The sequence below is a fragment of the Panulirus ornatus genome, chromosome 68 (assembly GCF_036320965.1).
Source record: "Panulirus ornatus isolate Po-2019 chromosome 68, ASM3632096v1, whole genome shotgun sequence".
Lineage (NCBI taxonomy): Eukaryota > Metazoa > Arthropoda > Malacostraca > Decapoda > Palinuridae > Panulirus > Panulirus ornatus.
The window spans coordinates 11,063,667-11,079,666 of NC_092291.1; the positions used below are offsets into that span (position 1 = coordinate 11,063,667).

At 47.4% G+C, this 16,000-nt stretch overlaps 1 protein-coding gene across 1 annotated transcript in view; it reads left to right on the forward strand.

Moving 5' to 3' along the window:
- LOC139747281 (trissin receptor-like) overlaps nt 1-15,244 on the forward strand; it is a 58,140-nt gene extending 42,896 nt beyond the window's left edge. Inside the window, exons 3-5 of the mRNA XM_071659388.1 lie at nt 694-838; nt 12,246-12,405; nt 12,852-15,244. Of these exons, the coding sequence (XP_071515489.1) occupies nt 694-838; nt 12,246-12,405; nt 12,852-13,742 (1,196 nt within the window). The 3' untranslated portion in view covers nt 13,743-15,244. The remainder of the gene's footprint in view (nt 1-693; nt 839-12,245; nt 12,406-12,851) is intronic.
- The last annotated feature ends 756 nt before the right edge of the window (nt 15,245-16,000 follow it).

Below are 16,000 nucleotides of genomic sequence, written 5' to 3' on the forward strand. Positions count from 1 at the left end.
ATCAGTAAATGAACATGAAAATGAAAATCATACATAACGAACAGTAAAAAGTTGTTAATTACTGATGTTAATTACTAAAAAAAAAAAAAAATAAGTCTATTCAAACACAGGTCCATAAAGAAGTACGTCAATTTACGGCACAGTTGGTGAACGAGCAATAATCGTGAAAAATCACAGATCAAACGTTATTGCCGAAACGTTCCAGTAATAATTACACTAATCACGGTATTACTTCAGAAGCCGGCGATTTGGTTCTTGTATAAATTAAGTAACCTAAAACCGAGAGAACTTATAGTCTCTGGGGGAACGTTCGTGGTCATCATCAAATGAACAATAGCAGTTATACATGAAGGTTTTGATGACGCTTGTATCTGCTTCACGCCTGTCTACATTTTATCATACTTCATACGTCCTGATAATTCTAAAACACGAAGTCATCTTGTTAAGTTTCTGTGATTTTCCCGGTTACTTTGCTGTTGCAAAGTTTCTCAAACTTTCGTCAACTGAAGAACTCACTGACTCAGTACCTTTACTTCTCTTTCTTAACTTTATTGACGAGTCTCTCCCACAGGCAGTCTGCTAGAGGTGTAGGGGGCCCATTACCTCCCCGTTAGTAATTCCCTGACGTGTTCCTGGCGGAGGGAACATTACCCCTTACATTGCTCTTACTGAAGTCACGGTCGTGCCCGGCAGGCAACCTGGTCGTGCTGGTGGTCATGTGGGTCCACCCGCGCATGCGCTCCACCACCAACTTCTTCCTCACCAACCTGGCCATCGCCGACTTCTGCGTCACCGTCTTCTGCGTCTACCAGAACCTCTCCCAGTACCTGGCTCAAACGTAAGTATCTTCTAAGATCCTTCTCCAGTACCTGGCTCAAACGTAAGTATCTTCTAAGATCCTTCTCCAGTACCTGGCTCAAACGTAAGTATCTTCTAAGGACCTTCTCCAGTGCCTTGGCTCAAACGTAAGTACCATCTTGAACATTTTCCGGTCCCTGATTCAAGCATAAATACCCCGAGAACCTTTTCAGGTACCTGGCTCATACTCAAGGTGCTGTGTCACCACAACTTCTTCCAACCAGTAACGACGCCAGATGCAAGTACCTCTCGTACTGGTGCTTGGCTCACTCACAGGAGCCCTGACGACTGAAGCACCTCTTGCAGTGTCTTGCTCAGAGGTGAACGTTTGCACAGCGTCCTCTCTCTCTCTCTCTCTCTCTCTCTCTCTCTCTCTCTCTCTCTCTCTCTCTCTCTCTCTCTCTCTCTCTCTCTCTTTCTAATGCGATTCCCTGCATTAATCAACAGATGGAACCATCAACATGATAAACCCCTGTTTCCCTTTGCCTTCCTTTGGCCGCAACACCGTCATTTTGTTCTCTCCCAAGCACATTCCAGCGTGATATGTCCTCAGCAATGTCCCGAGAGCCACTGGACGCCGACTCGACAAGGGAGTTAAGTACCATGTTTCTGGCTACTTAACTTGCTTTTCCCAGCACGTATGATGTGTTAGTGGCGTAATGAAAGAGTCAGTGGAGGAGTAAAACAGCGGAATAGGATGTAATGAGGACGGGGAAGACCTGATGAATTAAGGACAAGCCAATTGGCATGTCGCATGAGAAACTTCGGAGATAAAGTAAACAAAACACGTTAACACCAATATTACCCTAACTCGTTCGTTCGACCCCCTCACATCGCTGACGTAGTGGGGTAAAAGTCCACAAACTCTGCATCAACATGCACGATTTTTATACATACAAAAAAATGCTGTGATATACTACGTGGTATATGAGAATCTCGCAACGATAAGAGAAAAATACAGGGAAATTGGCTACACTAACGACAGTTCGCAAAGTACACATTTGTCTAAAATCAACATTACATATAGCATTTACACCATTATTTACAGACGGAACACGGAAGATCTGCAAACACACTTGCAATCTGCAGAAATGATGATAAAACAAAGATTAAATCACGCTGTAAAAGAGGCGGCAGGATTACGTAAAACTTGAGTCATATGTGAAAACCAAAGTATTGGTAACGTTCGAGGAGGACAGGTTGTGTGTGCTCAGTGCGGAGCACTTTCCAGATTCAGGGCAAGTGGAAAGGTCAAGGTTCAGCTCATCAACCACGACGCCATTTCACACCGGACCCTTCGTGGAAATGCTGATGATGCTGCTTGCTCGTATGCCAACGGGCGACTGAAAGACGTTGTCAATATAATCTCAACACTATAATCACAGACGGGAGGATAGGATGCACGGGGAAAACAACAACTTCCTTCCTTTCGGAAATCTGTTGTCATGAATCACAACGGGTGATCGCGTCACCTTGGGGAGATCAACACCCATGTTTGGGGGATCTGGTACGGGATTATGACCGTCAGTCAGAGAGGTGTGGGATGAGAACATATGAGCAACATAAATTCAACTCCAAGTCGAATTCTTGATTCCATAATGAGGTGTGGAGCCTCCTCAGCCTCCGTTTATAATTTCCAGTTAATACCAAAGTTGAAAATGTTGACTGAAAGACCCAGAGAAGATTAATATATCTGTTATCGGATGTGGTTCTGGTCCGAAACAGAGCTGAATTTGCAGCTGGAAGCACAAGCCGAATGAAAGATAAAAGTCTCACCAAACTGAAATTCATGTCAGTCTATCTGCTCAGATAGGAGTTTATATCCTGTTTCATTCTGTCTATCCACCCGACCATTCGCAATTCCCTCTTGTCGGTCGAGACGTGAAGCAGTCTATTTCAATTTCCACAGCACACTGGCTGAACCTGTGCTGTGCACTGATGCCTCCGTGTCAGGTCTCAAAATTATGAGCTGTATAAAACTCCTTTAAGCACAAATTTAAGTATTATTTTTTATTTCTTATTCTTGACGTCAGTCGCTTTGACCTACATCCTTCAATGTTTACAAAACAAGTTTCACCTTCCACAGACAAGCCCTCAAGTACGTGCCTCTTAGAATAAAGCTGGCGCCTGGAGCGTATACATATATATAGGGTTTGGTGGAAACCAATTCTTCGTGTAGAGGTTCTTGACACACGATCTTTTATCCTGGATTGCTCTGAGTGTGAGTGGTCGATGGCTGGAGGATTCTTTTAGACAAGTCACCAGGGGCTTCCCTAGACAGTGGCTCGAGGTTTCATACAGCAGCGGTGGGAGGGTCCACGAGAGTGGCTCCGGCGGGGTGGTTCTGAGGACAGTTGTGGCGTTCCAGCAGCGACGGCAGTTGACAGCGGTTCCGTGTACCTGTCCGCCGTCGTGGGATGCGGAGATCCGGCACCCACGAGCCAGAGGAGGAGGAGGAGGAGGAGGAGGAGGAGGGGGGAGGGGCGTGGGTCCGGAGGGATGATGGTGGGGCCGTCGGTCGGTTCTCTCCCCAACGGGAGAACGTTGGTGACCTCGAATGTTCGCAACGATCATGCATCTCCCTCATCACAGCTCCTAAGTCTTAGTACCTCCGGTTGATGTTCTTCCCCGCCCCCCCCCCCCTTCAGATCTCCGTGTAATAAATCCACTCGATACACCAGCCTCGGAAGTGTTCTCTCCAGGTGGTCATCCGAACCCAACCAGCTGGTACGTACAGGTGGTGCCGCCGCCACCTTCAACCCAACCTAACCTAACCTAGTTATCTCAACGTTCCTTGTTGTCCGGAGTGGCGTCCACCCGGTCAGTAGGAACAGATTAGTCATCAGCCTGATTCTGAGCGGGTGATTGGCTATGCATAGCCCTAGGGATGAGGCCGGAGTCGCCAGGAACATACCTGCACCAGACTTTATGCAGCTGTGTCACATTACCCAATGATGAATCAACACCAACGATACGAAAATGTCTCTCACTGAAATAGATCACAGGCACATAATACCACATAAGTATTTATATATTCTTTTCTTTGTTTTATACTTGCTCGTTATTTTCCGCGTGAACGAGGTAGCGTCCAGAACAGATGACTGAGCCTTCAAGCATACATTTTCGCTCTCCCAGATCACGACGTTTCTTCCTACATATTCCTCAATGCTCCCAGACCTTCTCCCCTTCACCCACCCTATGACTCACTTCCGCTTCCGTGGCTTCAACCGCTGGTTTGTGTACTCCCAGGTACCGAAAACACTTCACTTCCTTCAAATTATCTCCATTCAAACTCACACCCTAACTAACCTGTCCCTCTGCCCTGCTTAATCTGATAACCTTGCTTTTATTCACGTTTATTCTCAGCTTCCTCCTTTGACACACTCCCCTAAACTCTAAGACCAACTTCTGCAGTTTTTCACTCGAATCTGCACCAGCGTCGCGTCATCAGCAAACAAGAACCGACTCGCTTCCCAGGCCTCTTCAGCCCCTCCCTCCCTATCTATCTTTCTCTCCCTCACCGCCTTATCCTTAAATGAATTAAGCAGCCATGGTGACATTATACATATCCCTGCCACAGACCAGCTTTCACCTGAAACCACTCACTCTGCTCTCTGCCTACTCGCACACCCGTCTCACACTCTTCATAAAACCTCAATGTTTCCAGTGTCTTTCCTCCTGCACCATGAATGCATAAGACATGGCATCTCGACCAGCCCTATCACAGATCCATAAATGCCACAGACGAGTGAGTGATTTTCGGGTGCGAGTTCTCAGGTTCTCTGTTGTGGGTTACCTGAATCCTTCCTCAGGTGAAAGGTCTTCAGCTGAGTGGTTTCTCGGGACAGTCCTCAGCATTACGCGGGAAGAGTCCTCAGCTATATGGCTCCCGCGATTAAAGTCACCGGGTGAGTGGCGATCCGTGTAAGAGAGACCTTGGCTGTTTAGTTTCCCCAGCGTCAGAACTCCCCTGATTTGTTGCTTCGGTGAGAGGTCTTTGGGTGAGGAGACTCAGGTGGGTCACTCCTCGGATGAGTGACGTATGATGAGTAGTCTCTCAGGAGAGTCTTCAGTGAGTGGCTCCTCAAAAAATCAGTCTTCATGGAAGAAGTTTTCACCATTGATTCCCTCAAATGTCTAGTTCCTCGTGAAGTCATTATGTTAATCCTCTAGTTACAGTTCACAATTAAGAGGATTTATTCATTTTTATTTTTTTGAGGGAGAGAAAGGGGGAGTGGTTGAGTCCTTAACGACGTGATCTCTGAGGTAAATTGGGTCTCGACAAGTCTTCCTCATAATGCCTCCTTGGCTATCACTCGTCAAGTCTGTCGTTTCCCCGGAAGGAGTTCTTGGAAGAAGAATTTGTTCGGAATATCATCCCCAGATGACTGGATCCTCGGGAGAAGAGTCCCCAGATGAACGACTCCAGGAGTGAGGGTCCTCAGCTGACTGACACCCAGCTGACAGTTCTCAACTATGTGGTTCCTCATGTGACTGCTTCGTCGGGTCAGTCTTCAGCCGACTGACCCTTCCAATGAGTCGTCAACTGACTGGTTCCTCCCGTGGGTCCTCAGTTCAGTGGCTCCCTGGGGAAAGATCCTCAGCTGACTCATTCCCGCTGTGGGTCGTGAGCAAGGGCGGTCCCTCCACTCAGGTCTTCAGGTAAGTGGTTCTCAGGCAGGTCCGACGGCTGAGTGTGGGTCCTCAGGTGATGGTCGTGAAGAGGAAACATTCATCCTCCAGACGATGCTCCTCCGCACAGCCCACCTTCATTACAAAACGAGAAATTATTACCAGAATAAGAAGGAAAAAAATGAGAACATCTTTCCCTGATGATGCGAGTTTCACCTCTCCCACGAGGGGGCATGTCCCCAGCAACACATACAGCAGTAAATTCCAAGTGTTGTATCGTCGCGGAAGAATTTCATCCCAGAGAAGGGAGGCTCCCACTCCCATCTGGCTGCCTCAACAAACACTCTAACACAAAGCAGGATGAGGGCCTGCCCCATCTTGTGGCCAGGCCCTGTGGTCCTTCCTCAACATCTGACCCACACAGCACGGTGAGGGACTGCCCCATCTTGTGGCCAGACCCTGTGGTCCTTCCCCAACATCTGACCCACACAGCACGATGAGGGATTGCCCCATCTTGTGGCCAGACCCTGTGGTCCTTCCCCAACATCTGACCCACACAGCACGATGAGGGACTGCCCCATCTTGTGGCCAGACCCTGTGGTCCTCCAGCATGTGTCCCTCACAACACCGTGAAGCACCGCCCCATCACCGTCTTGTGGCTAGAGGTGGGTGAAGACGCAGGTCAACTTTTTCGTATAATTAATTACGTCTTTCTTCTTTAACTTTCGTGCTCAGGTCACCACAAGCCTCCCACTTTCTTACTACTAGTCTCTCTGTCTCTAGTCTGTCTGTTTGTCTGTCTGTCTCTTAAATCCGTCTATCTGTCTGTCCATTATCTAACTACTCCTAACACCACTATGCCAATCTCAACGTACGTATATGTGAGAGAGTCTAATAATGCTGGAGACAATTTCTGGGATCCATTTCCGGGTTTATATCGGGATCCTCTTCGTCGCCAGGTGAGCAAGCCATCACGCTCCTAACCGTAAAAATTTAATTAACGACTTATGAAAAGGCTCAATAGAGAACTAAGGTCCCCCATAAGTTCACTTATGACTTACCAAACCTCTGAGCCTAACCCTTAAAGCTGACCAGCGTTGGCCCGACTCCTGCACCCGGATACGACCGTCTGAAAATCTAGTTTACATTTTGAAATTGGCCAACGTGGGGTTCCAAGACTGGCCGGGTAATGAAACAGTGAGCACTGAAATACCGGGTGACATGACACACACTCACACACACGCGCCGCTGAAAGACAAGACTGAAACCTTCGTGGCTGAAACACTCTGTGCTTCTAAAACACTAAGGGGATGAAGCACTCTGGCCTCACACGCTGAAACTTCAGCGTTGGGAACTGAAACTTAAAAAGCATGAAATCCTGAGGGACGACACTGAATTTCGCAATGGAAACTGAAGTAGTGAAGACAAAGAAAAAAAACCCGTTTGATACGCCCAGAGATGGAAGTTCCGGATCTAAAACAGTGGTGTTGAAACTCTTGAAACAAAAATTCTGATTTGTAACACTGGAAACTCAAACATTAGATGTGATACTAAGAACTGAAAGCAAGAAGATTGAAACACGGGCTTCTAATATATATATATATATATATATATATATATATATATATATATATATATATATATATATCTTTCTTTCTTTCAAACTATTCGCCATTTCCCGCATTAGCGAGGTAGCACTAAGAACAGAGGACTGGGCCTTTGAGGGAATATCCTCACCTGGCCCCCTTCTCTGCATTTATAACGAAAGCAAGACAAACATTACCTCCAACTTTTGAGTTGCAGATCTACACCATAGTGACCACTGAAAGAAAACGAGAGATACACGAGAAGTGTAACCTTCTTCAAGAAGGTTCGAGAGCAGAAACACTCGAGAGCAATTCTCTCTTTCGCTTGTGTGACGTCAGAGATAATACCTTTGTGTTGCCTATAGATAAACTTTTCACCCTGAACCTTCACCAGCTTCTTAACAGTCTTAACCGCTCACATATTAACGTTAGAGGCTCCTAATTTTACCGTTACTGAGTCTCATTACCGTTAGCTTTTCTCTCCATTAACACTTAACCTTCATTTATGACCTTTGAAATATAAATCTGGCGGCCTAATTGCTCTGCCTCCCGGTGTGTGTGTGTGTGTGTGTGTGTGTAATTAACTTTTTGTACTATACGAGGAGGGAGTTTTACACTCACGAGGGCTTCGTCTCTCGAACATTCCCTAGAGTCACACGTAACTTTTTAAATCATGTTTCAGTTCTCGCCATTCATCCATTACCAACATTATGTAGAAGTACTTCTATAAATCGTCATATTTCTTCCCTTTCTCCCTCGACTTCACGATAATTTGGCCAATGAGTATTCTGTTCAAGCACTTACCCGTTTACATCATCATCAACCCAGTTTGAAAACTAAAAAGTTTGTGAGTAGGTCACCATTTTATGGAATGTTGATGAGAATTAGGTTCCCTAAAAGCTCATGCGATCCTTTGTATGAGTAGCTGACTCGATCACATGCCACCCTCGCCAGACAGGTTCGGTCATCCAGTCTCTACATGACACTTTGTTCTACACGTGACTCCCCAACGGTACACCAAGTCCGTGTGTGTGTGTGTGTGATCTCCTAAATGAGACGTCTAAATGACTTCCCTCCAGACAGAGCGCGTCAGTCCTCGATCCTGTTTCTTGTTGGTTAGGTCCTTGTATGTACACGGGCCTGAATCTATCTATCTATCTGATCGAGGTGAAGGCGTCTCTTTTCACAAGGGTGAACATTACTACGAGCGAGGAAAAACTGCCAATATAATACAAATTTATGGTCAGGGGAGAATGAGAATGTTTTTGTTCCTTGGACAAGAATGACGGCCTCGCGTCCACACCGTGAGACGTTGTTGGTCTTGTGTTGCGAGACATGGCCATGACTGCCCTACCCGACCAGGGGGACGAGACGGGAGAGGAGGGAAACCCGCTGTCTCCCTGCCACCTCTGTCAGAGCGGGAAAGACAAGCAGCTCAACAGCAGGTGTATCTGGCTTGTAAAACCACCTGAACACCTTCTCATCATCAGTCATCATCAAAGAGGCCATACCAGGCCAAGATCCTCACTAGATACGTAGAAACACAAGTACAATGCTATGTGATAAATTACATACTGTACATACGGGGAGGTCTGCTCTGCCAGCGGGAGTGGGTAGACTTTGAAGGTTTGTTCAATAAGACGCAACTGCTTGCCCCTCGTCTTCACCCGAGGGCGGGAGGGGCTACACGACACGGGTACGTGCTCTCAACACTCACCTGCGGTGATGGTAAAAACATAATCCTCTTAAAGATACGAAGAAATATAATGTCACATGTGAGACAATTTCCATTCTGACAAAATCTTCAGCAACTGTGAACATAATTATTCTAGATGTTCTAAAACCGTCATTACTAAAAGGGAAAACCCACACGAGGTAGTAATAGTTCATAAAAAATATTTCCCTACTGATCGGTAGACACACGTTGATTACAAATTCAGTGAACAAAAATATCGCTTGAAAGTTTTGAGAGAACATTTGCAGAACCAGTTCAAAAAGGTTACACGACTGTTAATGTTCCTTTTATGGCTGGTTACCGCCAAATGGGTGGTACGTGGTGTACGGTGATTGCCTCAGCGAACAAGAAAAAGTCCTTTTATATATTTGTAGCAACAATAAATATAAATAAATCCCAGGATGGTCTCCAACTCGCACGTACTATTACAGTACCAGCTACGCTGAACGGTTGGTTTGATGGTATAGAAAAAATAAAATGCGAGGCAAAATGGTCCTCGGTGTATATGTTGGAATACACACACACACACACACACACACACACACACATATATATATATATATATATATATATATATATATATATATATATATATACAGAGAAAAGACATTACGAGGGTAGCATATGATGTGCCATAACATTATTCAAACAACACATGATGATAAATGAGGCACCAGTGATCACCAACACGACCACGTACCTTCCCTACTCCATAATAAATAAAAGATGAACCATAAAGAGGAACTCGGCGAGAACACGACATTTTCAGGGAATAACGTTTGCGGAACTGGAAAGAGAAAGAAGTGGAGAGGAAAATGAACGATACTTCCTGTACTCGGGTGAACTGGGGCAGTCTTCCTCCTCCTCCCTCCTCGACCCGACCAACACCACCACACCTCACATCTGAATTCAAAGTGCATCTTTTAACATGACGTAAATTATGTTCCTGTAGGTGAACACAATAAACGTTTTCCACTTCTTTTTCTTTTTATCAAAGAAATACTTTTTATTATTACTCCGGTGACCCAGCACTGCAGTGGATGTAATGGTCCCCTCCCTGTCCTAGGTTCCTGGCCTTCCCTTCAGCCAAATGTGCACTTGGTTCCCGGCGCCCAGCTCATAAACACAACATTTCTCTTCATCTCTCCCGTAAGGGGCGACACGCAGTTCGCTCGGCTCTTCGTCATTAGTCCCAACATTTCCTTTATTCCTGGTGAGTAAGGAGACACTACCCACGTCTCTCCCGGGGGGTCGTAACAGACGACTAACAGAGGTGACAGCTCTGGGGGTGGGGGGGATGAAAACCCTCCCCTTCATGTATTACTACTTTCCAAAAATAGGAAGAGAGGAATTTTTCCTCGTCGAGGGCCCTGGCCTGAATGCGCGTGAATGTACCCAACACGAGGGAAAAAAAAAAAGGAACTGTGTCTGATGAGAGGATCCCGGATGATTTGCCTCCTGGGTGGAGCGGCGATGATGAAGTGGGGAGGAGGTGGAACAGCCAGCCTGGCGGTGTTCTGAGGTTACTGTGAGGGCGAGGGTGACACAGCAGACTGGAACTGTGTTAACTTACGCACTACTACCCATCCACGAGCACTGTCACGGTCCATCCTGGGAACAGTGTAGGGTTCACACACACACGGTACGAGCTTCAGAACAACAGTTTACTGCAGTGTTCAGGTGTTATGACGAGTAACTCCTGTCGTAGTGGAGGCTTAAACCCTGAACCACGACCACGCGACCCTTCGTTATGATGGCCTGGTCTTCCACCTAAGTTTACGACATAAGAAAAAAAGAATACAATGTTGTAACAGAGGGACACACATGCCAGTGGTGTGAACTTACGACACTAACTCTTCCCAGTGGTGTGACCTTACGACACTAACTCTTCCCAGTGGTGTGACCTTACGACACTAACTCTTCCCAGTGGTGTGACCTTACGACACTAACTCTTCCCAGTGGTGTGACCTTACGACAGTAACTCTTCCCAGTGGTGTGACCTTACGACACTAACTCTTCCCAGTGGTGTGACCTTACGACACTAACTCTTCCCAGTGGTGTGACCTTGCGACACTAACTCTTCCCAGTGGTGTGACCTTGCGACACTAACTCTTCCCAGTGGTGTGACCTTGCGACACTAACTCTTCCCAGTGGTGTGACCTTACGACACTAACTCTTCCCAGTGGTGTGACCTTACGACACTAACTCTTCCCAGTGGTGTGACCTTGCGACACTAACTCTTCCCAGTGGTGTGACCTTACGACACTAACTCTTCCCAGTGGTGTGACCTTACGACACTAACTCTTTCCAGTGGAATGACCTTACGACACTAACTCCCCCACCATTCTAAACAACATGATAACATACGATAAAGTCTGTAATAGGAAAATATAATCATCGTGGTCAAGGGCGCCCGCCCGGTCCCCCGCAGTCCTGCTCAAGGAGGTAAACTCTCGGACGAAGCTGTGAGAACTTGACACTTGCACAGCACGGGCCCCGGCTAACGGCACCTGACGCTCCCGGCCCAGTGGTTATCTCGTTACTCACCAGAGGGACAAACACAGCGGACGCCTCGCTCGTGTGCAGACTGTGAGAAAGAGGAGGGAATTTTGGCATGTCGAAGGCATTAAAGAAATATCAAAAATGTCCGGTGTAAAAAGGGAATTCCAAAGTGCCACAGTCGTGGGGAAATTTTTACTATGTTCCAGATATAAGGAATTAAGGATACGGAAGGGTTATATGACATATATATATAATGAAAGATCACTGTCGTCACACCGTTGTGAAGTGAATTCTCATGAACTTCGGTGCCTTCACGGACAAGCAGGAGGACAAAATGTAGAGAATTTTATATCATCAACATAATTGTTCACTGGTAAGGAAAATAAGTAAGATAATGAGCCATCGTGGGAGGAACTCAGAATCTAATTTCTAAAAATGAAGTTGTTGATTTCAGATTCTCAAGTTGTCAACAGGTGGGAGAGAAAACGTATACGCTCCCACACCTTCAATGGTCCTGGTAGACTGCCGTACTTATAAGGAGGCGATGTCGTTCCATGGATATCCCCAGCAGGGGAGACATACCCTAGCTACCCTGCGGCAGGTGCGTAGTGAGGAACACCCGCGTTAACTCCTGCCGATTGGTATTCGCGGTCTTTGTGGTTACCCTGATGTGTCACTCTAACGGGGAGTCAGATACTGTTGACAACGGTAGCAACTGTCACACACACACACACACACACACGCGCGCGCAAAGAAACTAGCTAATCATTTTCGAGGTTTCTTCCTGCAGGAGGGCAGCTGTCGGAATGAGAGTCAGATATAGTGAAGTCATCATCTCACGCCACGACCATCCGTCACCTCCTGCAGTACACTGTACAGCTTCTGGTGGTGAGCGTGTCGTAGAGACTAACCACACGTTTCCCCTTCGGCAGGTGGATCTTCGGGGATTTCCTGTGCAAGATGTACAACTTCGTCAACTACCTGAGCTACACGGCCTCGGTGATGATACTGGTGGTCAACTGTGTGGAGCGCTACCTGGCCATCATGTGTCCCTTCAGGGCCAAGACTCTCCTCAGTCACCGTAACCTGGTGGTGGGTCATGCTCCTTCTGCAGGATGTGTACATGCCGGTGTGGCGCTCGTGCATGCCTGGTTGGTTCATATCTGGTCTGATGCATTTACTTTCCCCTGTGATAAACAAGTCACTGCTTTTTAAACGAGGTATTTCAGCAGGAGAGAGTTTAGTGACTTACTAAAGATGGATGGTACGATAGCCTGCTGTAGTTTGAGGTGTAAAAAGTACTATTTGTTACTTAAGTTAAAGTATTACTACTGTAACAAAAGTGTACTTTAGTCCACATAAAAGTACTATTCCTGAAATGCCCTTAACCAGAGGTATGGTGTATCATCTCAATTATAACATGGATCATAATGACCATGACTTTTGTTACGGTATGAGAGTGAGACCAAGATCAAGGAAATGTAATGTTGGTCACAGAGCCGAACGGCACACATCAAGTAACACGTTATCTATTGCAGGCGTCCCTGGCTGTGGTGTGGGCTGGCAGCGGCGTGTACTGCTGCCCGAGGTTACTCTACTTCCGTGCGGGCTCTCACCAACTGCCGGGCGCCCACTACACCGAGGTCATCTGCCTCGCTGACCGCGAGCTGTACGACTCCCGCACCTTCGACACCATCAACTTTGTGCTGCTTTACGTGATGCCGCTCACGGTCATGTCGCTCCTCTACTGGCGCATCGGCAGCTACCTCTGGATCAACGGCCGGCAGGTGGAGGAAGAGGTGCGCGGCCAGCACAGGAACCCCCCCGGGGCTCCCAACGGCGCCCTCCCGCCCCACAAGCCGCCGTGCTGCATCTCCGCCCTGAAGGAGGACATGTTGAAGGAGGATAATGAAAAGTGGAGGGAGAACGGGGAACCGGGCGGGTGGGTGCGGCAGAGCGGCGGCGGGTCCAGTAGTTCCCACGGCTGCGCCTCGGCCAGGTGCCGGCGCTGGCCACACGCCCCTCATGTGCCCATGGGGCCCTACCACAGCGAGAGGCTCCTCCGTACCTGGAGGAAAGTGGTGAAACTGTTGGTGGCTGTGGTGCTCTGCTTCGCCCTCTGTAACCTCCCGGTACACCTACGCAAGATGCTCACCTACTACCACCCGGCCTACGACGCCACCGCTGACGCCGCCCTCCTCTTCACGCCCCTCTCCAACCTCCTCATGTACCTCAACTCCGCCCTCAACCCCATCCTGTACTCCTTCATGTCGCACAACTTCCGGGCGTGCGTGAGGGACGTCCTGACCCGCTACACACGCCGGGGCAAGCCGCGCAACCCGTCGGTGCCCCTCCCACCTCCCCGCCGCCGGCCGCCGCACGCCTGTGCCCTCCCACACCAGACGGACCAGAGCGCGCCCCCGCGCTAGCCCGACCACAACGCCTTCGTGACGACAGCCACCTTCCGCCACCACCCTCACCCACGCCAAGTGGCCGAGAGCAACTCAAGGTAGAGCCGTTGCGATATCTTTATCTGTCCCTAACCAGCTAAGTTCTGGGTGACTCAAAACAATCAATAGCATCCATATTGTATCACTATCTGTATCGTCGTGTTCATTAGACATTTCTCTTCAGCTCTAACAAAGCTGCTACTGCCATCTTCATCCTAAGGTGGCAGTAGAGCCACTTCACTGTCAATATCTTCACTGTTATCACCCTTACCAGACGTCACTGATGACCCTCAGCTAGTGGATCTAGACAGATGTCAGGCCGACGGCTAATGCTGCACCTCACGAGGTGTTCCACCAACACAACAACCGATAATGGCTCTTGTGAGTCACAGCTGGTCGTATGACGGGCCGTATGATATCCTCACCTACTACATAAACAGGATCGCATGTTCTTCCATGAGTGAAAATCACCGTAAATCCATACAAACATATTTTCCCAAGGACAAGTATATCAAAGTCTCTCCCATATAAGCGGCAGAGGACAAATCTCCTGCAAAGAGAAAGGCCAGTCGTACAGTCAGTACAGCTGCTCAGGTGTCTCCATACAGGATGATACACACCAAAATATTGACGACAGCACCCACACACACACATAGACCCAGCCACACCACACACACTACCAAGCACTTTACGTACTTTGATTACAGGATTTATACTTGGACACTCTGGACGGGGAGTGGCTGTGGGTGGTGGCGCTAGAAGAAAGGGAAGGGGACAGTTTGTCCCTGAATACTCTCCTGTCCTCGACTCCACTCAAAATCAAAGGTTAATCATAGCATGTCGCAAAAACTATGTAAAGGCAATTACCATAATCTCCTTTCAAAACGATGAAGCTACCTTCTGCAAATCACCTACGCGACCTAGACACGTAAGAGAGAGTGAACAAGACGAGCAGCAACCATACGACATCCGTGTGATGTGGCGCCACTATCGCGCTGTCGAGAGGCAGCGAGTCTCTCTGAGGTGGCGACTCTTGTCCCTGATCATGTGTTGATGTATTTACCTCAGATGTTGTCACCCTTGATTGCTGGAACACACACACACACACACACACACACACACACACACACACACTTCCTACTGATCTTGTTCACTGATATCTAGTGATCTTCGTCGGTCGCGATTGCTCGTCAACGCTCGGGCTTCCTAGCAATTTAATATCCTGTTCTTAGTCGTTTTAACTTAATCATTTCAGGTTTATGATATTATCTCCGATAATCTCTCATGTTTTTTTTTTTCTTTTTTTTTTGGTAATCGTAAGTATAACCTGGCGGTCTCTGGTACACTGACTGCCACAGGTTCCTCACATATTACAACAGGAATCTCGTACATGTTCTGACACCTCTACAGTGCGATCATTGGACGGGGGAAGAAGTAGCTTCATGTGGTCAAATGTTGTAACAATAAACAAGATATATTCATACTGGTTTTTGTCTCTGTATATACATCCACATCCTTCCTTTCCTCTAAGTGAGAAAATTGAAAGGGAAAATCATAACAGGTCATGTCCAAACCTAACAAAATCTAATATAAAGGTAAGCTAGGATATATATATATATATATATATATATATATATATATATATATATATATATATATATATATATATATATATATATATATATATATGCCCTGCCCTTGATATCAACACAGTACTCATCGCTCATGCCTTACTCAAAAATCTACCCTTCCTAAGCCCACAACACTCCCTAACGCCCACAAGTCCTTCACGCCCACAACACCTCCCCACGCCCACAACTGCTGCCATGCACAGCTTGAGGACATTATTCCCTATTTGGGCAACTTTTACAGAACTGCTCTGGTGAGTTGGTCATTCGGAGGACAACTTTCCTGACACGCTACAGGAAACTGCACCAGTCGCTGGGCTGGGGCAAGGACCAAAAGTTACCAGAAGAAAATGTCAGAAAGTCATGTTGAGGATGTGAGGCATCGTGTCTGTGTGGGCGAGTGGCAGTGCAAGAGTCTGTCTGTGTGGGCGAGTGGCAGTGCAAGAGTCTGTGTGGGAGGGAGTACGGGTAGATGACACAGGCAGCACAGCACAGTACAAAGTTCACACAGAGGGGCGGCGACGTGTGAGGGGTTGTGGCAGTGCTATATTCATGACCTGGTCTGATATACACAAGCTCTTGCCTGGCTGATGATCTCAGCCTCGGCAG